The following is a 24,299-nucleotide window of genomic DNA, read 5'->3' as shown; positions in this document are numbered from 1 at the left end:
ACGCTACTTAGATCTGCACCTATTAGCCAGCACAACTGTTGCAAAACCACTGCAGCATTTAGTGAATGGGAAATTATGTTGTCAGCTATAACATGTCTTACAAATGACAGAAGGCCAACTGTCACATTTGAAGACAGGCTGAAGATATGTGAGGTATACAATCTGTTTTCACACTTTCGATACCTGAAAGTCAAGGCCATATATGAAGCCTTACAGACTTTTCACTATTTACACAGATCTTGAAAATTAAGTATACGACCATGGAACATTTTCCTGGGAGATTCTCCTGGTACGATTCTCTCAAGTAATAAAGTATATTGGACAGGATTATTCTAACTTTAGTTTTTCACTACAATGTCAGGTACGTTTGAGATAATCAATTCTACAGAAACAGGACTTCTAATATCCAAATGTATCTCATTCTAGGCTAAACCTCTAAAATTGGTCAAATGAATTGATATTCTGCTTACTCATAGCAACATGAGTAAGATCTAACACGTATTTTTTCTCTGAACCTTTCCCCACAGAAAGAAATATGAACAATAGAGTATTGCACTGGATAGTTTTTGGGTGTATCAGAAAGAGCCCCTCTGCTCTCTGAAGCTTCAAACTGCATTTACATAAAAGATAATAGTATTCTGGTTTTTTTCTTTTTCCTATTTCTAACTAGTGACTCGGGCACATCTGCACAAAGCTCAAAAAAATACAGTGCAGAAAAACATAAAAATAGCCATACCAGTCAAACAAATATAACATCTCCAACAAAAGATAATGTGTATTGTTTATCCTCTTAAATCCTTCAAACAGTAGTAGCTCCTGCGAATGCTCTCCCAGCATTGCACAGTCTGTCCCTCAACTTCCTGAAACGTAGGAGACACCTTTGTATATAACAGTGCTCAGACTATTTTTATTCCTTTACTGTGTTTATTTATCTTTGAATCTATGCACATTTTTAGCATCCAGAACATGCCAGAAAACGGAGCACGAAAAGGACACACACAAATTCACATCGCTCTTGATGCATCAACTGAGAGACAGAACATGTTAACACCATTCACAACACGAGGAAAATAAAGTGATTCTACCTCCAGAAAAGAGCTAATAATTCGACACAGTACTGTACTACTCTGCATAGACCATGACAACTCTGGCCAGCAGAAGCTGGGTGGCTGGATCCCAGTTTCTTCCTCTAGCTATGTATGTACAAAATATTTTGTTTGTCCTCCCCCCCTGCTTTTTTTTTTTTAAACAGCTTTTGGTTTTTCCAAGTTCAGATTCCACAGTAGTTCATTTTTAATTTGCAACAATGGTATGGCTTTTATGTAGTCTGAATTAAAAGAGTTATAGTGTTCAGGAAAAGTACAGTGTCTTGATATTAAATGTGATATGACTGTTGAGCCTTACATAAACTAACAGGAGCTTTGGGATTTGGCCTGACAGTGAATCTGCAAGGCGCTAAGCAAAAAAAAAAACAAAACCAAAAAAACCCAAACAGTATTAACCATGGAAACTGTAATAATAACTTGTACTGGAAAAGCAATGTAGCCTGGTAATTTTAAAGAAAGATAACATCAGAGAAGGAGCTACAGAAAGAGCCAAAGGAAAACACAGCTTCATTCTAGATCAATCTCATTCAATCTACAATGTTTTACAATAACTCTTTCCATTAATTCACAGCTGGGAGCACAGTAAAGTAAAAACTGTCTAGCTGGATCAAATCAAAGGTTTCTCTAGTCAAGTATACGACTACAACTGTGGCAACAACAGATGCCTAAAGAAAAGTATAACAATAGGGCAACCATACAGACTTCTCCAGTGGGTTTCCTAGACTTCAGCATCTTGGAGCTCAAGAACTTTTAGAAAAGCAGCAGTGTCTGTCTGACACACTCCCTGGATTTTTATTCCATCAACTTTCTAATAAATTTTCAGACTGTTTAAACCCTGTGGCAGTGTTCAAACTGTAATTATGTAATAATAGGAAGAATGACCTGTTTCTCTCCTTTTTGAACTTGCTATCAGATAGGTTTGATGCTCTAGTTCGCACACTGAAAAGGAGAGTAAAATAAACAAATAAATCCCTATTAATCTTTTCTGTTCCACTCATGATTGTACAGAGCACAGAATAGGACATATTTTGTCTCAGTTGTGCCTTTTTCAAACTGAAGTCCACGTTGTCACACCTTAATTGGAAGATGCCCAATGCTCTTGATCCCTCTTCTGAATCTTTTTCAGTACTACTAGGTCCAATTTGAGATGTGGGAACCAGAACTGTATAAATCATTCAAGATGCAGCACAACATGTTTTAATTTATAATAGTGACATTAAGATTCTTTTGCTTTGTTCCCTATTCTCTTCCTAATAATTCCTAAATTCCATTTGTTTATTTGACCAGTACTTAACAGTGAGTGTATGTTTTCATTGATCTTTAATTCTAGGATCATTTACCTGAACAGCTGGTCATGAAATATGTAATGTTTGCTTTGTTTTTCCTCTTCTGCATCACTTTACTATTACTTTCTCTGAGTTTTACATGCCAGTTTATCACTTGGTCCCTCAACACTGCTAAGGTGTTTGAACATCTTTGCAGCCTGCTCTGCCTGCTCTCCATTTTTCTACCACATATAAATTAGCACCAGCAGCAAATATCATTATTTTTAACTCATCTCTTTGGTAATATTATATATCTACCAACAATTTTTAACAAAACACAGTTTGAGACAGAAACAATCAGTAAAATAAAAGACAGTTTCATAATTCTATATCGTGTTAATTACAGAATTTAAGCCTGACAGTTGAAGTGAAACTCCACGTCTTTCAGTACTTAGAAATCTGGATAATTACAAAAACCCCCAAACTCTCTGCCATTACTAAAATGTTGCATACATGTGAAAGTAGTATGTCAACCAATGAAGTGCAATATTGAGCCATTCACAGCAACAGCTGCCTTTAGAAGGCATACTTGTTTATGGTACTGAAAGAACAGAAACTTGAAGTACATGATGAAAAAGAACCTAAATTGACAGAATTGAGGGTTGAGGACTGAAATAGTGATGCTAAAGATACCACTGAAATAAAAAAAAAATCCAGTGAAGTGCACTAACACATGTATCTGGAGAGTTTAATTCATTATATATTAACCAGCTGCCATGTATATGCAGAAAAGCCACTGTTTCTTTCAACTGTTACCATGGAACAGAGAAAAAATAATCACTAGAGACCACATGACTAGAAACTCCAGCAACACGCTGTTTCCTCATTGTTATGAGGTCTGTCTCCTATACTAAAAATGTTGGATTTTAGACTGGTGGACTTTCTCTAATACAGGTAACTAGCTCTGAACTGAATAAACCTGTACAAGTGCCTTTAATTCACACGCTAACATTCTGAAATGAAGTGAAACTTACTCTCTTGAATACACAGGTAGGCTGACATGCTTTCTTAGCCATGGCTGTTCCCAAGTCTTTGCTTATAGGTCAGTGGTGTTTATCTCAAAGCGCTACCAAGTGGCCTGTTGAGAGCATAAGAGCTCTTTTCTAGACTTGCAGACCACAAACTGCATAGGGGAACAAGTGGCTTCCTTTGGTCCTGTATAGCCCTCCCTTCTAGAAAAAAAACAAACCAACAAACAAGTGCACCTGCAGAGAATACTATTGATCTGAGCGGCTTTTTCAGGGTGCTACTAAAATCTGGCCGTGCAGGTAAGAGAAGTTAATTTTCTAGCAGAAATATTCTATTCTCCCATTTCTGTATGTAATTACCAATAAGCCACTGACAGAATGAACACTTCCTATCAGTCAAATAACATCAATATAATATCAGTATAAAATCAATATCAAAGTATCAATATACACAAACATACCTTTTCACCAGGAAGACCAGCCACACCATCCTGCCCTTTCACACCCATTTCACCCTACAAAACAAATTATTCAGTTAGAAGCTCTAAAGACTTCTGAGGTTAACAACTACTCAGGTCATATCTGATTGAAAAGTATCTTCTACCATGTTTTTTGTCATGCTTAATAATGTAGCCACTGTGGAGGAGGATGCCTTACATGTAACACTAAATCAGGCAAAATAAATACATTTTAAAACACCTATCATGTCACTTAAGACCCTCATGTGACACATACTCGCACATGCACAGTTCTACAACAAGCAGATCTGCTGATTTGAAGGGAATTCACTGCAACAGCAGAATGAAGCCAAGTGGTTCATTTTCACTGGGTTAAGCATGTTCCATGCTGAGAAAGCTCAACATGTAATACAGGTTTCTTTGGTCTAAAAGTTATGTGCCTGCAATATTTCTAAAAGATACTATCTAAACTCAGTTCCTCTCTCCCTCCCTGTTAACCCCTCAGAGAAAGCAAACCCTAAACCATAAGTAAACCATAATAAAAATCTTAGTTTTAAGAGACAAATGACCACCTGATCAGGAGAAGAATGGAATATCCTAGCAGCTACAAATTGGATCACGAGTCTTAAAAATGAAAACATCAAACACAGAAATTTTGCCTAATAATGTCAACTATAAGAGTTACAAAGTTTAAAATAAAAATCGGGTGAATGCTAGCAGAATATAATGAAAGCACTCAAACCATATTATAGTCTTCATTTAAAAGCAAAACAAAACTTCAGGTTTGTCTACTTGCACCAAGAACATTTTCTAGCAAACAGAAAATGCTGCAGCCTCTTTTTGAGAAATCCAATTCTTTCTGAAGAGAACATCACTTGTTTGAAAATAATTAACTATTAAATTGTTTTTCAAGAGAAAGAGTTGCACGAAGAAGCAGAAGACCCACATTTACATAAATATTTGGTTCCTAAAATAGGTTGTAAATCTAGGTTTGGAGCCCAAATCTAAAACTACAAACTCAAAAGTTGCTGCTGAGGAGTAAGTGCCCAAGACCTCTAAACTCAAAGTGCACAACTTTTTAAATATCAGGATCCAGGAAACTGATAATTCTGATATTCAGCATATGCAGAAACTTCTCAGTACCAGGCAAAGTTCATCAGTTTAGTCAATAAACCCCCTCCACAGATATTTGTTACTGCTTCATGTTTCTCATGGTCTTCCCAAATGGGATACACACACAGTGCTGCAGTGACTTCTTTTTCTTCTGTTACGTATAGGACAGGAGATGCTTGACTCAACAGGGTAGCAGAAAGGCTTTGCCTAGGCCACAGAATGTACACATTCTGTGCCCTCCGCAATGAGTGCCCCCAGCCTGCACCCCAGCTTGCTTGGACTGCCAATGCCTGCCAGCACACTGGTGGTCACGGACTCTAAAGTTATTCCTAAATTCACAAGAGGAACATTAGGACTTGCACAAGTCAACTGCATCCGAGCAGCCCGGTCTATTTCTTGAGAGCAAGGAGACCAGGTTCCTATCAGGATGACCATTCTCGCATTTTGTGTGAGACCATCCCTGTGTAAAGTGCATAACCATTTCTTAAATTACAACCTATGTCTCTCCATCAGGTTTAAAGTGATTTTAATTAATATAGTTATGGTACAGTAACATCAGCTAGGTATCCCAGAACTCAGTATCAGAATACAAACACTGCTGTAAAAATTAAAAAAACAAACAAACAAAAAACCCAAAAAAAACCCCAAAAAACCCAAAACACAAAAAAACCCCAAACCCAAACAAAAAAAGCAAAACACAAAAACCCCCTACCAAAACCAAAAATCTGAAAGAGCTTCATAGGCAGAATACTGTAGTACCGTTACATTTTCCAATATAAATGTAATATTTCTGTTCTGAAATGAAGTTATTAACCTTTCTGGAGTTAAGAAAGCAGTAGTGAGGTTGGCAAGGAGAAGTACATAACAACAGTATTTGCTGTATCCCAGAACAGCCATTATAAAACATTTAATCCCTGGTAAAGGAAGGATTTACAATATATGCTTTTCCTCAGCATTCCCTTTAGGCTGCCATGCAGCAGCTGCTGACTCGGCACATTGTACTCCAAGGTGTAACTCTCCTTATGGTCTACCGGGGGAGCCTATGGATTGGATCCAGGGCCCTGGATGGCAGTCTCAGTTAAGTCCCAGGAATTCAGTACTTTTGTCTCTAGCTTCAAAATAAAAAGAAGAAAAAAAAACCCAAAACACCACACCAGAAAACCCCCAAAACCCAAAGTGCTACAGGTTAGGTTTCTTCATTACCTTTTTCTAAAAGCAGTATGATGTGTCCTAATGACTGTCGCCATAATTTGAAGTAAGCTGTCATACACTAATACTGCTGTTGTTGCTTCTTGCCAACCATAAAATTTATCTACCCTCCTTGCCCGCGAAGTTCTTAACAACTATTCACAGAAACCATCATAAAATAACTGCATGTGCACAGCCTGGCTCAAAACTCCTTTGTTTAGAACACGTGAGCTAAGCAAATCAATCAAAATGAGCAACTCCCTGGTGCAGAGCACCATTCCAGCCATAAGTTTAAGCAGCAATGTAACATTGCAGAAGCAGCACTATGCTGGTGGAGCTTACGAGCCATCTCTTGTGTCTTTTTTATTCAAATATTGTAGTGGTCTTGTTAGCTCTATCTCAAAAGTAGACCAAAATCCTGTGTTTGTCAATAGCATGAAGCCACTGGCTGTATGAGAGATAAAGAAGCAGGACTGGCCCCTGGTTACCTTATCTAATCACCCACAGGATAACTTTCTTATCTATGCACGCTCTGTTCCCTTATGCCACTTGCCAGTTTTTTAATAGACCAGAACCACTTTGTTACATTCAGCAGTGTATTTTTATAGACTGTATAGTCTAAAATTACACAGCCTGCTACATGCCAGGAAGCCTTTAGCATATATGACATACTAGCCAGTTAACCGAGGTATGTTTACATTTCTGTTCCACTAACCACAGACTCCCCACCTTGAAGACAAGTCTACTGCAAATTAGAACGTGAAGTCATGCTTCTATCTTGTAATTGTAATTTTAATAACCACAGTTTGAAAGATTCTAGGTTTTTCATGCTTTTATTCAATGAGTTTAGAGATCAGATACTGTATGTTGTACAACCTATACTAGTATTCACACAGGCAGCATGACAGAATAAAAAGGAAAAAACAGCAGGCAAATGCATTTTTAAAAGGGATTTTACCTATTTTTATTGCATAACGGCATTTCGGTTTGCTTCTGCAGAACACAAAGTCCTCCACAAAACCGAACAAGCATCCTCTTCTCTTTCTTACACAGTAGATGCCAAAAATATAAAATGAGATGAAAAAACAGGTAGGCCTGATGGTCAGGAACCATCTACCCTACCTCTTTTATGCTTTAACATGAGTATTCTAACTCCCAACATTGAGTTTTTTAAGTTTATGTAACTAAATTAGTAAGAATGAGAATAAAGAATCGCATTTGCTCAGAACTACCAAAGCCAACAGAAATACATGCTGCCAGAAGAAAAATTTCATAAGCTGGTGAACACTAGCATACAATACTGACATTTATAGGTTATGAGGTACACTCGGTGTAACAACATTCAAAGGTAGTACCATGAACTTTAAGTCTACTGTTAGGATTTTCTACTAAGGATACCAGTGAAGATCCTTTTCAGCTGAGCACAAGATACTTATTGACTAAAACATTTAAGCCATATGACATTTTTCAGAAGTGGATCTCTTGCAAACAGTAGGATGGCTACTGTATTTTTGACAATATTTATTTTGGTAAACTCATAAGCAGACAGGGTGGAAATTCAGCAGGCTGAAATAATTAAAAAAAAAAAAAAAAAGGCTTCAGTCAACTTTCCATAAAGCCAAGCCAAATGAAATTCTTAAAAAGCGATTGCAGACAGCAAACCTGCTTCTTTTGAATGATACCAATCAGCCTTCTATCTGAAGTGGAAATAATTTGCACATCTGAGACCACCTGCAGTATTACACGTGTGATCATTTTTTTTACATTAATGATTCAGAGAGTTTCAAAAGCACCTGACCTTTACCTCTTTGCACCAATCAGCCTTTATTCAATGCACCTGTTGTAGAACTAGAAAGGATATGCTAGTAACAAACACAAAATACAGTAGCTTGATTCCTCTACAACACATTACTATTGAAGAATCATGCACCGCAAAGATAGTCTAAAACCAAATGTGGTGATAGAGAGAATGACAAAGTGGTAATTACTTAACAAATTACAGTCCTTTCTCATATAAAACCAAAAAAGCTTATTTTAAGACAGTATTTTATTTAAAGACATTATTTTCTCTCTTACATTGCAAATATATTTAAAATATATTTACACTGTGATATGGAGTGGAATTAACCTGACGCTTTAATATTTAATCTAGACACAAATTCTACAAGGAATTTTGAGAGGAAGAAAATATTCTTAGCAGGGTTCTCTACCGATCAGGTACAGATGATTATTTTAATACTAAGATAAAAGCAAGTGCACTTAATAAATACAAAGAATGACATTAAAATGGCCTAGAGCACACATTGCTAGAGTATTACATTACAACATTGCTCTTGTCTACCATGGGGACATATTGGTTCAGTAATCTATGTCAGTTTTCAAAATAGTCCTTAACCAGAATCAGTTTGGTTTTTTTTTTAATTTAATTAAGTAAATTAGCTTTCTCAGTTTTCATCTCTGCGTAATTATGTGTGCCAATAGCATCGGAAACAACCAAGTAAGAAAAATGTGTATTATTATCAAGAAAGAAATACCAGCACACTGAATTGAGGTGCTCCCAGCAGACAGGGTACTGGCAGTGTTTCCAAAGCTGAAAAATTGGAAGGCGAAAGAGGTAATGTAGAGAACGCATCCTTTATACTAGATTTGTCATCTGTATGATTGATGGCAGAGGCAGCCCCTGTAAGAAATTATGTAAGCTAAAATTTAAAACTTAGATGTACAGAAACGTAAACAGTTCTCATGATTATAAAATGGTGATAGAAGTATTTAGACCTGGAAAAAAGCCAACCTCATTAGGAAGTGTTAGTTGATAAATACAATAAATTCAAACTCAGAGAATTTGCCAAGAGTGAGGAAGAGAACTCATACCAAAAGGTGGCATCACTCCAGGGTTCCCCTGGCACTGGGGGAGAAGCAAGGAGTATATAGCCCAGGAAGGATCACCCCTGTTATTCCCAGTAGAAGTCCTCAGGCTGTTGCAGTGGAGTGTTGCCCTTTGGTCATTATAAGGTTTTTGTCTACTAAGTACACTGGCAGTTCCTGACTTTGTCATCACTGACAGCCAGCCACATTTTGCCCAAATTTTTTCATTTTCATGCATTCCAGCTTCTAGGTCCCTATCAATAATCCGTGCAACAGAAATCGGACCAGAAAGGAACCATTCTCAAGGCTGCATAACACGATAGATATGGCTCTGGCAGAATCAGGTGGACCATGGTTATAAGAGGAATGACAGAGAGGAGGAAAGGAAGACTAGCAAGGAAAATGGTCAGAAAGAGCAAACAACTAATTTGTTCTCCACGAGTTCTTTTTTCTTATCGTTCCATTACACATATTTTCCTAGTGCAACAAGATATTGCATAAACCTATCTCTACCAATCCTAAAATAGCCTTTTGAATGCCTTTTTCCTTAAGTAAAATTTAAATTAATGAAGCTCTCTTGAATAGCAGTAAATTTCTCCATGGTGTGCATCAATAGGCACTTTAATGTTTGAAAGCACTCTGCCTCTGGCTTTTTGCTCCCTGCTGTACTTACAGCATTAACCAATGACCTGTTAACACAGCTGGGAATGGTTTAATATTATATCAAAATATTTAATTATCTTTGGATTACTATTTAAAATCTTTTGTGGGCATAAATTTTACTTAAAAGAAACAAAAATAGAAAGATAACATACCATTACTTTTTTTAGCCTTTTTGATAGAGAAAATTAAGTTTGTATATTCAGAATATATGTAATCATTGCAATTACTGCAATCTGTATTCTGTCTTTCTGAAGAATTTGTACGTATTGAGGACAAAACAGGACCTTCACATTGTGATCAAAAGACATTTGCCAACAAACATATTTTTAAGAGTCTGAGTAGCAATATACCATGCTGAACTACTAGAAATTGCTTCCAAAACAGAAAACATGCTACATTTCTCACTCAGCTCAGCAGAAGAGGAAACTTAGCTCTACGGAACAGGTATCAAAATGTGATAAATCACAGGAGACTTCCACCTGACTTGTGACCACTTGAAACTTGTGAAATACACTGTGCTAAGAATCAAGCTACCGTGAGAGTAACGTGGTATATTATTCAGGGATAACCTATATTGTACAGCTGACTGCTGCTGCATCTCAGTTTTCATCTAGAAGCTATCAGGCAGTCCAAAAAGTATGGTTCAAGGGCAGAGATCAGGAAGCAGCAAATTTGGTCCTGGTGACCTTTTGAGTTTTAATTAATCAGATGTTAAAGAAGAGGAGGTTGTCCCTTGTTGCAGATGCTGATCTCCCAGCAATTAAAATCCTGCAGAGCAAACATCCCTGGATCCAAGATTGTACAGGAAACAAAAGGGACAGGGACTACTGCCCTTGAGGCAGTTTTTGCTACACAGTAAGGGGAGTATGATACCAAACTGAACAGTCTGGTCATTCAGAAAAGGAGATAGCTGAAATGGAGCAGCTTCTTCACCCCTGAAGCACCAGAGATAATACTTCTATTGTTGAGTGAAGAACTATCCTCATAATGTCCTCAAAAAGCCACAACGGAAGGCCAGACATACAAATAGGAAGGTCATTCACACAAACGGAATAATTTTGATCAGTGACGCTCCTGTACATTCAGATGAACAGCTTGCCAGAGATGTATCAATATTTGCATGAATGCTTGTTCCAGTGAAAACATGTCACTTTAGTCATTTTGGCCCACAATACACTTCGGACTTTGGCTCAGACCTGTTCAGAGGTACTGAGATGAACCAAGAGTGCAGGACTGCCAAGGGTACTGCCAAGTGAACAGGAATGAAGCGGAAACAAGCTAATAATGAAATTCAAAATGCCTAAAAATGGCTTATCAGGTATCATGCTTTGTTCTGGTGATAGCTTAGATATTCCTGAACAGGCAAAACAGAGTCTGATCTTAGGAAACATACGTGTTAGACTGAAGGGCAATTCTGGGGGGACTGCATATAGCCTAATATCAATTTGTGTATGTAAAGACTTTCTTGCCAATGCCATTGCAACAAAAAGACATGTAATATCATACAATTAATTACAGTGGATGGGAAATAAGAATGAGATAATGCAATATAAAAGGATAAGGAATGTTGTGTTGAAAGCAGCCTGGAGAAGAGCAGGCTGAGGGGAGACCTTATTGCTCTCTACAACTACCTGAAAGGGGGTTGTGGTGAGGTGGGTGCTGGGCTCTTTTCCCAAGTAACTAAGCGATAGGACGAGAGGAAATGGCCTCAAGTTGCGCCAGGGGAGGTTTAGATTAGCTATTAAGAAAAATTTCTTTACGTAGGGAGTGGTCAGGCATTGGAACAGGCTGCCCAGGTAGGGGGTGGAGGCACTATCACTGTAAGGGTTCAAAAAACATGGGGACGTTGCACTTTGGGACCTTGTTTAGTGGGCATGGTGGTGTTGGGTTGATGGTTGGACTTGATGATCCTAAAGATCTTTTCCAACCTTAATGATTCTGTGAAAAAGAGATAATATCAACAGACACAGAAATTTCCTAGGAAAGAAGCTAAAAAATTAACCTTAACTTGTTTTCACCTGGTTGCTGCCATGGCAAAGACATTTAAATATAGTTATTTGGATGCTAACTATAATAGGATTTAGAAGCAAAGGAAAATAATAAAATGAGGAGCTGAGCATAGGCAAAGTGGGAAACATGGGCTGAAGAACCATCAGACAAATTGTAGAAATCCTCTTATTTTGTGACTGGCCAGCGAAGTCATCAGGAAGCTGCTTATTTCATGTACAGAATATTACAAAACATTCAATCACAGTCTGTTACTCTCCTTTACATAACCTGGCAATACCTCATGTATCCTGCATATCTGGAATAGTCTGAGGTCTTACTGCCTCTCCGCTTTTAATTATTGATGTAACAAGGCTATCACTGAGAGTAAATGTTACTGAAAATTTGCATAAAAGCACAGGTGAAAAAAAAATTGTTTTAATGCCTAGGAGAACGTGACATTCAACTCCATCATGGTAGGCACTATTCAAGGCATTGTTCATTTGCTCCCAAAGGTCAACAGTGATGTGTTCTCCACCCACCCCCAAATAAAAACAAACAACCTCCCCACCCCAAAGCTAGGAAGTAGCAAGTACTGGTTAATCATATGGAAGGTTCAAATTAAGCAGCTTTCTAGCTGTTTACTGTACTACCTCTGACTTCAGCCTGCTGATTAATTGAATTTTTTTAATTGACATTCACAAATGTCAATTGATTATCATTAGGCTAAGCTGCTGGATGCACGTAATCCTGCTCAGGCTCTAAATATTCAGTGAAGTATCAGAATGGCTGGTGATAAACAGATCAGATTTCAACTTATAGGTAGGAGGCCACTACCAAAAAACCCCGCCTATTTGTATAAATCTTGAAAGATTTATTTTTCATGAATCTCAAGTCTAACAATTTTCAGTTTTACATCTAAACCAAAAATTTTGTACTTTGCAATTACCAGCCATGTCAGACATGCCCTCATGCAATTTGCTATCAGTGGCACACAGAAGTTGAAAGGGTTCATTGACTGTTGGACGTTTTTTCAATCGATGCAATAAGGTTTTCTTTGTAAAACGAACGGGAGAACAGGAGGTGACCAGAGGCACCCATATGCTTTATTTAGAGATACTATGCTTAGCATGGTAACTATTGCTAATTGTTAGTTGGTTGTGAGACAGAACGGTAAAAAAATTAGACTTCTGAAGTCTTTCATCTTAGTAGCAGTATAGTCTAAATGAATCACGTCAGAAGCAGAAGAGCAGTTTCCCAAATAAATGCTAGGAAACTCCCTATGTTGGTAACAGAGGCTAACACTGATAACTGTTCTATATACTCAGACCTAGGATCAGCAAAAATTCACTATTAAATTTAGAAACTGCCAGCAAGCCCTCTAAGTTCAGCTGTGCTATAGAAACTAACATGCTTGAACTTTTTTTTTTCTACCTGGGATAAGGATACAGCTAGTATCTCAACAGAGAAAGGAGGGGAGGAGTCTTGGGGGAAGACACTATCAAGGAATTTACTTAAATTTCAGCCAAGTATGTGGATAAGCCTGCTCAGAACTGGACCCATTTCAGCCAGGTACTGCAGTCCTAGGAACAGTGCTGGCTGTCTTCACAAACTGTTTCAGATCATGTATTAAACAGTGTGCTGTGAGGGAGGATGCTGGGTTAGGACACCTCCATTGTAACCTCTGGATTAGGACATTCCAGGTATCTTCCTCTCACACTGCATTCCTTGAACTAAGCATTCCTACCCACTATTTTTCTGGCTGATTTGCAATAGTTTATTTGAGTTGCCCCCTCTATTAGCACAAGAAAAACACATTCCCAGACATGTTCTAATCCATCATCCTCAGATAAAATTTAGGGAATGGAGTGTGAATGGAAAACACCTGATATGCTAACCTTCATTATTAGGAGACCCCCAAGCTAAATAACACAGGAATGTCATGGTAAGCATTACAGAACAAAAATACAGAATAAGCCCAAGGAAAGGAGCACCAACTGGCCTGTCTTAGGGGCTTGCCAATGCCAAGGTCCCTCTCTCTTCATAGTTAAGAAAGTTTCAGGTAAGAGTGATGTCAAAGAATATACAAGGCTGAGGTCATACAAGTGAATTCATACCCTCCTACTTGATGACTGCAAGGATGAATCCACCGCACAGTATTCTGTCCATCAGCAGTGACGTACACACATGATATGGGAAAATCCTTGTCACAGATGACACACATGACTTCTCTTTTTTTGGATAAGGGAAACAGGCAACAGGACATGCTGACAGAGTTGGGTAGCCATGTGCTTCCCAGGCAGGTAAACTGTATTCCATGGAGTTGCTAAGGGGACCCCAAAATGAGACAGCTGTAGGCTGCCTGGCAGGAAGCCCATGTGCAGAACCAGAGACTGAATCATAAAGGATTTAAAGTAGTCTCCCTGTACCCAGGTTAAGGAATAAATAGAAACTTGATGAATTTTGTTAAGAAAGATGAGCCAAAGATAAAGATTTGAGAGAGAGAATTCAGCTGATATTTTACCTTTTCACCTTTATCTCCTTTCTGGCCTGGCAAACCAGCTACTCCTGGCAATCCTGCTTCTCCCTGATTTTAAAAGAAACCAAAAATCAACAAAGAGGCAGATCTAAAATATGTATTTGGTTTGGTTTCCTTGTCTAAAGTCAAAAAAGCCTAACAAAGCAAATGAGTCAGAATAAGTATAGTGCAACACCGAGGAGAAGGATTTTAAAAAAAGCATTATGTAGAAAGTAATTTATTCTCAAGTAAAAACATTTACACTAAATACGTTGTTTAAATATAATTCTCATTTCTACCATGAATTTTTTTTGAGGGGTGTGTATTCAAACAACTAAACCTCACAGGCCTCTGCAACTCTAACTTTAACTAAATCTAAAATGTACTTACATTGTATTTCCAGTTAAGAAACATACATTATAACACTACAAACCAGTAAGATATTTTTCATAACTATAAAAAAACCCCACAACTTTTTTTTTTTAATGCCTAGCAGGCTTAAACACCTCAATGCGCTAAAAAGCAATAGCAAAACCTCATACTTTATTTGGAAAGCAATGGCATCTCTCTGTAGATTCTTGCTGCATTCCTGGAAGTGTGTATATTTTGCTGGCATGAACAGACACTGGTGATGAAGTTGTAGCAAGTAACCTCTCCTCATGTGGGCACTAAAATAAAAAGAAGATTTTCTGATTTTTGGTCCACTTCGGTTAATAGATAAATACCATCCAAACACTATTTTTAAGTTACTTTCTTTTAATACTCCTGTACACACCATATTACAGAGAAGCCACAACAATTGCTGAACAGAGGAAAAAGGCTATTGTAAAATGAAATCTAGACATTGTGATCCTTCTGTACTAAAATCAATGCCAGTTAAAACTGATCTGACTGTCCCACTTCTTTCTTCTAAAGGAGCCTAGACAGAGGAAGAAAGTCTCCCAAAATTAGAAGTACTAAAGCAGAAAATGCCCATGGGAGAAAAAAAAAAAAAAAGAACGAAGAAAAGAGGGTACTTCTCAGTCTCATCCCATTCTCCCCAAAATGAAAATGTCAGAGTGAGTGTGAGGGAAAATTCTATCATGTTTGGATAATGAAATATTTTGGGCATGTGCAATTTGGAAACAAACAAAAAACTCTGAAGCTAATATTCACCTGTCTGTAACTCATGAGAGCTGAGCCAACCTGAAGATATACTACAGGACAAGTCAACAGAACCTGATAAATTTCAGAAGCTCTCATTAAGATTTAACAAGTTGTCCTGAAAGCCTTCCGTCAAAGAAGCTTAGTGTAGAAATTTGTATCCAAGAATAAATTCCTTCCATCGAATTACTGAAAATGTAGCCCTTATAATTGGTAAGGAAGTAATGAAAAAATAAAACAGAAAATATAATGCTGGTTTCAATATGAAAGTCATTAACAAGTAGTCCACCATTTTTCACATCTTCAACATCAGACACACAAATGAAGCTGATGGTGCCTTTAGGTATATAGCTGAATGAATGTAAGATGCTATTAATAAAGCCTATCCTTGATTTTTCTGTGTTCATATACAATTAGTGTTTGTTTTGTTTTTACCTTTTTGCTACTGTGTCATAACTGCTAAATAAATTGCATTTCCATGCACAAATGAGAACCTACAGAAAAAAATCCATTCATTTCACCTATCCATGAGCGTGCATATTCAAGAGAAAGCCTACACTATTATCAGGAATGCATTTTGAAGTATATTTGAACAATAAAATATTATTTAAAATTGAAATTTCCCTTGAAAAATTAGATCCAGCCTCTTCCATGATTCTGAGCACCTAACAGTTGTCAGTTCCCACAAAGAAAAGTTCTTCTGCTCCTCTGTTCTTGGGCAGCTTTATCCCTCCATACTCTATTCTCCAATCTCTTTGCAGGTGGAATCAATTAGTCCTTCTGCACGCTCTGGGTTTCTTTGCTGACTGCAGGCTGGGTGGTGATGGTATTGTCCACTACCTCAGAGGAGCTTCCACTTACAAACTATTCATAACTAGCAGATCAATATTTTAACATATTTTCTTTCTGAGTCTATTTTCTTTTTTTTTTTTTTCCTCCAAATGTTTTGATTCAGCAAAACAATCACATCTGCAACTTCAAGCATTTCTATAGTTCTGGTGTCTTCCAGTTTACCCTGATTCTGTCTATCAAAACAAAAGGGAAAAGTGAACCCTTTAAACTAAATCAAAGTTTTCCCTTAAGTTAAACAATACATACATCTCAGCATGTGCTTTATAAAGAAGAAAGTATTTGGCGATTATGAAATGCCCATTCCTCCACATTAGTGCATTGAAATAAGGGAAACACCCTCAACGCTTTCCTGTTCTTATTCCGTTCCACTGTCATGCTGACTTTTCCATGGGCTTTGGTTATCATTTGTAATGCTTCACTAGATGCAACTGTTATTGAAATGGTCTCTGTTATTTGAAGCTATCCTCAGGTCATCGCAATGGTTTGTTTCCTACTCTCTGAGACTTCCTCAGTTACTAATTAGATATTAATCAATGTTAAGAAATGCATGTAAAAAGCACTAGCAGCACCTAGTGCCTTTTACTTAAGTTCCACTGTGCCATTTAGTTAGGCAGCAAGAAACAACGTACCATGACTCCAGACACAGGATTCATTTCTGGAGGTAATTAATCTAACACTTCTACTGAAATTTCTTTACAACTCTTTAGTAAGAAACAAGGAAGCAATTTCTTTCGTATTAACATTTGCATTTTAACAAATAACTTACCAGGTCAGCAGATATTTCACAACACGTATCTTCTGTTGCAAGTTTTGGATTACAATAAACTGTTATGCGGTGAAGCTCAATCTATTAAGAAATATAAAAGAGATTAATATGAAATGTAAAAAAAAAAAAAAAAAAAAAAAAAAAGTGTTGCAGAATGCATTTTCTTATCTTGGCGTAATAAACTTCCCCCCGAAATACTGCGTATTTCTAAAATGCTGGGAAAAAAGACAAATCCAAAACAATTACACAGCTCCTCACTTAAGGAACAAATTATGCAGTTTATTACTTTGATGTAAATCACATTTTAGATTTAATTCATCTTATGTGAGCCGCGTCCCTCTGTACTACTCCTGCTATGCTACACAGGCATTTTAGCCCTCTAGACAACCTCTGCAAACATTCTTTCCAGAACCATAATTTTCTCTTGCAGTGAACTAAAGGTTTAATAAGCTCTATTTCACATACATCTTCTATCACTTTGGACAGACCTTTGCCTGGACCTTGCAATTAAATAATTTGAAGAGGAAAAAAAAACCAAACCCAAAAAACCCACCAGATTCTGTACATAAATCTTCTGTTTCAGAGATTCTGGGTGGATTGGTGAGATGAACAGCATCTTGCCCTTGTATGCCTCTTTCTGCATCTGTTTTGTATCCTCTTATTCTCTCTCTTACACTTGGTATTGGGCAGAGTACTGTACAGGATCTGCTCAGCTGCCTTCATCAGCTTTATGCCCATCATGTCTGCCTGCAAGCATGGAAATCCCAACTGACAACTTCCACTTGGAATTATCTGGCCTATGCCATGCAACTGACACAAGATAAAAAGAATCTGCTCCCTTCTCCTATGTGCTACTTGGAAATGAGGAGATGGTACATACATTTCAAATAAAATTGAACTCAGCCTTTGAAAATAAAATGAAGCACGAGCTTGGCCCCTGAGTCCAGGCCAAAGTGTTTAGCACCTCACAAGACTGGTTCCTCCCACAATGTTAGCTTGCTGTTACAATGTGCTGTTTTCATCTGGACCTGTACAGCGTACATAATATAGCTGAAACTTTCAGATGGTCACTATAACCTCCAAGCCAGATGCTTTAAACCTGGTAACTGGTTGTCAGCATACTTAAAAAACCCCTGACATTTCCGGGAGCTTTCAAATTACTTGCTGTGAGCTCTCTGCAAGAGAAAACAAGAGAACATCTCTGGGACAGAACACAGCCCAGAATATTATGGGGTAGCCTTGGGTAATTCTTGCACCAAAGGCTGCAGGAAACATACCTCCAGCTAGTTCCTAATCCCTCCCATTTGGAGCAGGGAATGACAAATATGAACAATGTGCCCCTGTTTCTGCATAGCTGAATTACCCTGGAATGTGGTACAATCTTGATACAGAGATAATGCTCAGTATTTTTGTGTCTCCCATTTATCAGAGACACACTGTAAACAGGTGACTGATAGAATCTTATTAATAAACCTCACAAACATTGAAAGAAAAAATTACCAATGGAAGTTATCTCTAAGTGTAGTAATAATACGTCTATGGTTATTATGGGCTCTTACTCCAAAGCGAATACAGAAAAAATAGATTCCTGAAACCAGGACTGAGATTTTGTAGTTACTTTGGTAATAGAAGGTTTACCTTAGCAGATGCTACAGCACTGAATATTGTTAAGAGAAAAAGACTTAAGGACTTCAAATTGAGAACACATACTTAAAATTAATAACCAGTTTTGAACCTTTTAGCTACATAATTGTTTACAATGGTGTTAGAAAAAGCACAGCTAAAACATGACTTCAAGTTATCGGGTTTTCCGTTCATACTACTCACATCTACAGGTTTATCATCTGCAGCGCGAGAAGCAATCAGAGTCCTTCCCCGCAAGTCAATGGTGAATTTTTCATCAGTCTGTTTTCTCTCAATTAAATTACAATCCAAATAGAGGGAAATGATCCCTGGCTGCACGCTAATACCAAGCTTATGCCACTGCCGATCAAACAACGGATAAATTTCTCGACTCCTGAAAGTGTAGTGCAGTATATTTCCCTGAGCAGATTTGGTCATATACTCCACAACCTTTTTTGTACCATCCAGAAGGACAGAGATCTGAAAGCAAAATAAAATAAAAGCAGCGGTCATTTAAAAGTTATGACTATAAGAATTAAACACATATAAACTATATATAATAAAAATACTTTGACTACATAGATTGGGCAAGAATTATGTTATGAAGCATTCTTCTATATAACTTTATAAAAATCATATCAGCTATAAATCATACCATGTCTTCTTATCAGAGTTTGCAGTCTTACTCAATACATTAAATCTCTGTCATTCTTATAATAAATCATCAATTATTTTGGAGCAGTCAGCCTATTCCATATATACTGTAGCTAAATCCAGTGGTGAAACATCCACTAAGTTATATATGCCATATTATATGGGAAAAAAAAAGAAACTTAATGAAAAAAAAAAAAATCAAAGATGAGTCTAACCTCAGGTGTGTCATACTGATTTAAAACTTGCCATATATACCAACGCTCTTTCTTGGTATTTCTCCGTACACGGAACGTAGCAACAAGAGAGTATTCTTCAGGAAGCCCATTTGGAAATACTTGCCTACAATAGTAGGGAGGAAAAAAAGATTTCTGGTTATTATTACACAAACAAACGCTGCTTAGAAATAACACCTAGTAAAAACAAGGAGCCAAACACTCACTCACACTCATACAAATTCACAGGCTTCAGTGCTCAGAAGTGCCTCTTCTCAAAAAGTACAATTCAGTCTATTTATAAGAATAACTGGCTGAAGACTTCCCTAATGAATTTTTTGTTCTAACTTTTTAAAAATCTGTGGTTACTATAAATAGGAGTCTTAAAAGGACTGCTGTAAAGTGAATGTGACACATAAGGATATTTCAAAATACTGCTTTTCCCAATTTATTGCTTGTGATACTGGAACAAGTTTCCCAGAGGATTTGTGGAATAATCCCCATCCCTGGAGACTTTCAAAACACAGCTGGACAGGGCTCATAGTGCTCTGATCTTTCTTTCAAGTTGGTCCTGCTTTGAGCTGGGGGTTTGAGCCAGTGACTTCCACGGGCAACAACTCAGACATCTTGAGTATCAGAACAGCTGGACTTTAGTAGGCTTGAACAAAAACAAGGAATGCATTTCTGAATGAATGATGTGCTGCTGTTTAATTTTGTTATTCCTTTCTTACCTAAGATATGTAGATGCGTCTAAAAAAAAGTCTGACTTGCTACCTAAATCACAGGTTGCAGTACACACCACTTCTATGAACAATTTGAAAGTATTAACACTGCTATTTACTGAAAACTGTCAGGACTGCCCAACTAACCACACTGCAAAAGGCATTCCCTGGATCAGAGTGGAGGAGACCTAAGGGTGCCACACAGCAGGAAATATTCCTCCATTTTTCTTCACAGAATCATGTGAAGAAAACTGTTTAGTTCCAAAAAACTACAAATAGGATTATAATTACACAGTAATGAACTATAAAGGCTTTATTAAAACAAGTAAAACCAAAACAAAACAAAGGGGAAAAAAAAGAAAAGAGGAAAGCACCAGCTGACAAGACAATAACCCGACAATGCTCCTGGAAATCAGCGCACTTCAGTTAAATTAGGATCTCAGGAAAAATGCCTTCTATGTAGAGAAAACTGCTCCAAACCCTGCCAAAGAGCTTCTTTACGGACTAACACCTATTTAAGACCCTTATGTGGGAGTTGCACTTTGTCTTATTTCCCACAGCAGATTCCTGTTTTATCCCAGGACCGAACTGACTGCTCTCCCCATTGGGTCCACATTGTTAGTATGCTCTGTTGTACAGCTATAGATCTTTCAATGTAAAAAAGCAAAGCAAAAGTGAATAGGCTTCCCAGGACTTTAAACTAGATTTCATACCAACATATTTTAATTATATCATAAAGAATATGTGTCTGCCTTATAAAGAAAATACCTTCCTTGGGCACCAGTAATACACGAGTGCATCTCTGCAGAACAGTAAACTATCTGGCAAGTTCAGCAAGGGCAAGTCCTGCCTGACCAACCTAGTGCTCTTCTGTGATGGAGTGACCACATCAGTGGACAAGGGAAGAGCTACTGATGTCATCTAAATGGACTTCTGTAAGGCCTTTGACAAGGTCCCCCACAACATGCTTTTCCCTCAACTGGAGAGAGATTGATTTGATGGGTGGACTGTTCAGTGGATGAGGAACTGGTTGGATGGTTGCATCCAGAGGGTAGTGGTCAATGGCTCAATGTCCAGACAGATAGAGATCTGTGATGAGCAGTGTCCCTCAGGGGTCCATATTGGAACCAGGACTGTTTAATATCTTCATCAGTGACATAGACAGTGGGATGGAGTGCACCCTCAGCAAGTTTGCAGAAGACACCAAGCTGAGTGGTGTGGTTGACACACCTGAGGGACGGGATGCCATCCAGAGGGACCTGGACAAGCTCAAGGCATGGACCTGTGTGAACCTCATGAGGTTTAACAAGGCCAAGTACAAGGTCGGGACAACCCCCAGTATCAGTACAGGCTGGGGGATGAAGGGATCGAGAGCAGCCCTGCTGAGAAGGACTTGGGGGTACTGGTGGATGAAAAGCTGGACATGAGCCGGCAATGTGTATTCGCAGCCCAGAAGGCCAACTGCGCTGCATCCAGTGTGGTCAGCAGGGCCACTGAGGAGATTTTTCCCCTCTACTCTGCTGTGCTGACTCTCCACCTGGAGTCCTGCATCCAGCTCTGGAGCCCTCAAAAATGAGCCGAGAAGTGGAACACCTCTCCTCTGAGGACAGGCTGAGAGAGTTGGGGTTGTTCAGCCTGGAGAAGAGAAGGCTCTGGGCAGACATTCCAGCCTTCCAATTCTTAAACAGGGCTTATAAGAAAGATGGGGACAGACTTTTTAGCAAGGCCTGTTGTGATAGGACAAGGGGTAATGGTTTTAAACTAAAAGAGGGCAGATTTAGACTAGATCTAAGGAAGAAATTTTTCACAATGATGGTGGTGAGACACTGGCACAGGTTGGTGAGGTGGTCAATGCCCCATCCCTGGAAACATTCCAGGTCAGGTTGTACGGGGCTCTGAGCAACCTGATCTAGTTGAAGAGTCCCTGCTCACTGCAGGGGTGTTGGACTGGATGACCTTTAAAGGTCTCTTCCAACCCAAGCTATTCTATGATTTTATGATCTGGGCATGGGATCAGCCCTGTGGTTTACAGCACTCCAGGCAAGCTAAGGAGATGGCATCTCAGGTTTACAGCCGTAAACTAGACAGGATATCTGGCTCTGGGAGTATCTGTTTAGCTCCCTGAAACCAATTAACTTTGCCAGCTAAGTTCCATATTGGGAGACTCAGGGAAGTTTATATTAATGGGCAAAGGGCAGACAACTGTGGAAGGGAAATGAGCAGCAGTCTTCATCAAATGAAAGGAGGAGAAAACATGATTGGTATGATACCAGCGGAAGTAGTTTTTAGACATGGTAGGCATTCTAATAAATATGGAACACACTTTTTTTTTCCCATCATTGTTGCTTTTACTATAAGCCTCCCTGACACTTCAAGAGCTGTCTAAATGAATGATAGTATTAGTCTTGTAAAATTTTAAATGTTTCTTTCAGAATATTCTCAAAAATATTTGGTTGTGTGTGAGTGCACATGATATAAAATTATCTTCCTTAACTGTTTATCAAACCATTTGGGAAACAGGACAAGAGTTCTGGGCCAGCACTGTGAAAAAGCTAGAGTTCACTTTAGCTTCTCTTGCCTTTGAACTTACAGAGAAAACTGTATTGGGAGAAACAAGAAAAGCAGACAAGGCCAAATTAATTCCTAAGGGCATTACACTCATTTCAGTGAAGTCAACTAACGAGGTAAGATTTAAGTAGAATTTCACAAAGGATAAATTCAGTTAGATTCACAAAATAATTTAGGTAGGAAGGTACCTCTGGAGGCCAATGGATCTAACACCCTGCTGCGGAGGGCAACTTGAAAATCCTATCAGGTTACCATAAATCCTGTCCAGCTGAGTTGTGAAAGTCTCCAAGAATGGAGATTACTTCAGAACCCTTGTTCCAATGTCTGGCCAACAAACGGCACAAATTGGTATACAGCTACTGTAAACCAAAGACATAACTTAACAGAAGCACTATCTTCATTCTGAGAAGAGTTCTCATTGTGTAACTATATGAACATTCCTTGGTAACCAAAAAGTCATTAACAGGTGCTTTAAACTATCTCAACCCTCCCAGCCAGATCATGAATGCTAAAAGGAAAAAAATGAAGGGATAAAATACTCAGAAAACTAGCATACTATCTACTACTATACACAATTTCCCCTGTGCTCTTACTCCCTGAATAGCTTCAAGTGAACGTAACAGAATAAAAAGCATTCATCTGGCATTGAAGTGACTTAAGTACAGATGATCAGTAAGATACTATAGCAAAATTTAAGTATGACTACCATGGTATCTTCTACTCCATAAAGTTCAGTTAAAACCTCCTCAGATATATGCAAAGTATATATGTGTTTTATACAATAAATAATGACATTGGGGTGGGGGGGACAGGAAGGCTGGAGCACAAACACAAAACCTCGTATCGAAACATGAGAAAAGCCAAAACAAAATTTTTCAGAATACTCAATTTGAAATTCAGAAATTTTTGAATGCTTAATATACTGTTTCATCTAATTGCATCTACCAACATTTAAAAACTAATGAGAAAACTAATGAGACTTCATGTTCAGAGTGAAAACAGTAAAGAAACAGCATTAAATATTAATGAAAAATATACAAAAAGTTGTCCCACGTGTCCACATCTCAACAAGTACTTCCTCACAGAGTATTTACCCCTTCCACGTGGCACAGCAAAAGAACAATAGGAAAAGGAGTGAGAATAAGGAAACGTGTACCAAGCTCACCTCAAAGTCTACAGATGTAAAGCACAAATACAGAGAACATAGAGTAGAACATCGTGGTGTCAGCCAAAAGCAGCAAGAGAAATAACAGGTCTTAAGAAAGACCTAACATTACAGAAATATGGGTAGTAATAAGTGCTCCCATTTATCTATAAAGACAACAAGAAAGAACTTACAAGTTAAAACAGACAAGCAAATGAGAGTTGGCATATCCTTGGCATCTGGTCTCTGAACCAGAGGACATTTATGTTTTTTTGGATAAAAGTGTCTGAACCAAAATACATAATCAGACTTGGAAGCAAAAAAGTGAATCTGAGATTTTCCTCTCCCAGGAAATATCCTTAACAGTGAGACAACAGTCAAGTTCTGCCATTCCAGTTGAGAACTTCCTTAGGTTAGGGCAATCC

At 38.1% G+C, this 24,299-nt stretch overlaps 1 protein-coding gene across 1 annotated transcript in view; it reads right to left on the bottom strand.

Annotated features, from left to right (window-relative positions):
• Positions 1–24,299, bottom strand: part of LOC104625021 (collagen alpha-1(XIX) chain-like) — a gene marked incomplete at both ends in the record, with an annotated part of 124,502 nt that overhangs the window by 81,700 nt on the left and 18,503 nt on the right. The window contains 6 exons of the mRNA XM_010292541.1: positions 3,861–3,914; positions 14,197–14,259; positions 14,733–14,858; positions 16,952–17,032; positions 18,779–19,054; positions 19,444–19,567. Of these exons, the coding sequence (XP_010290843.1) occupies positions 3,861–3,914; positions 14,197–14,259; positions 14,733–14,858; positions 16,952–17,032; positions 18,779–19,054; positions 19,444–19,567 (724 nt within the window). The remainder of the gene's footprint in view (positions 1–3,860; positions 3,915–14,196; positions 14,260–14,732; positions 14,859–16,951; positions 17,033–18,778; positions 19,055–19,443; positions 19,568–24,299) is intronic.

This window comes from Phaethon lepturus, unplaced genomic scaffold, assembly GCF_000687285.1.
Source record: "Phaethon lepturus isolate BGI_N335 unplaced genomic scaffold, ASM68728v1 scaffold708, whole genome shotgun sequence".
Taxonomy (NCBI): Eukaryota; Metazoa; Chordata; class Aves; order Phaethontiformes; family Phaethontidae; genus Phaethon; species Phaethon lepturus.
This window is presented reverse-complemented; position numbering and strand designations above follow the sequence as displayed.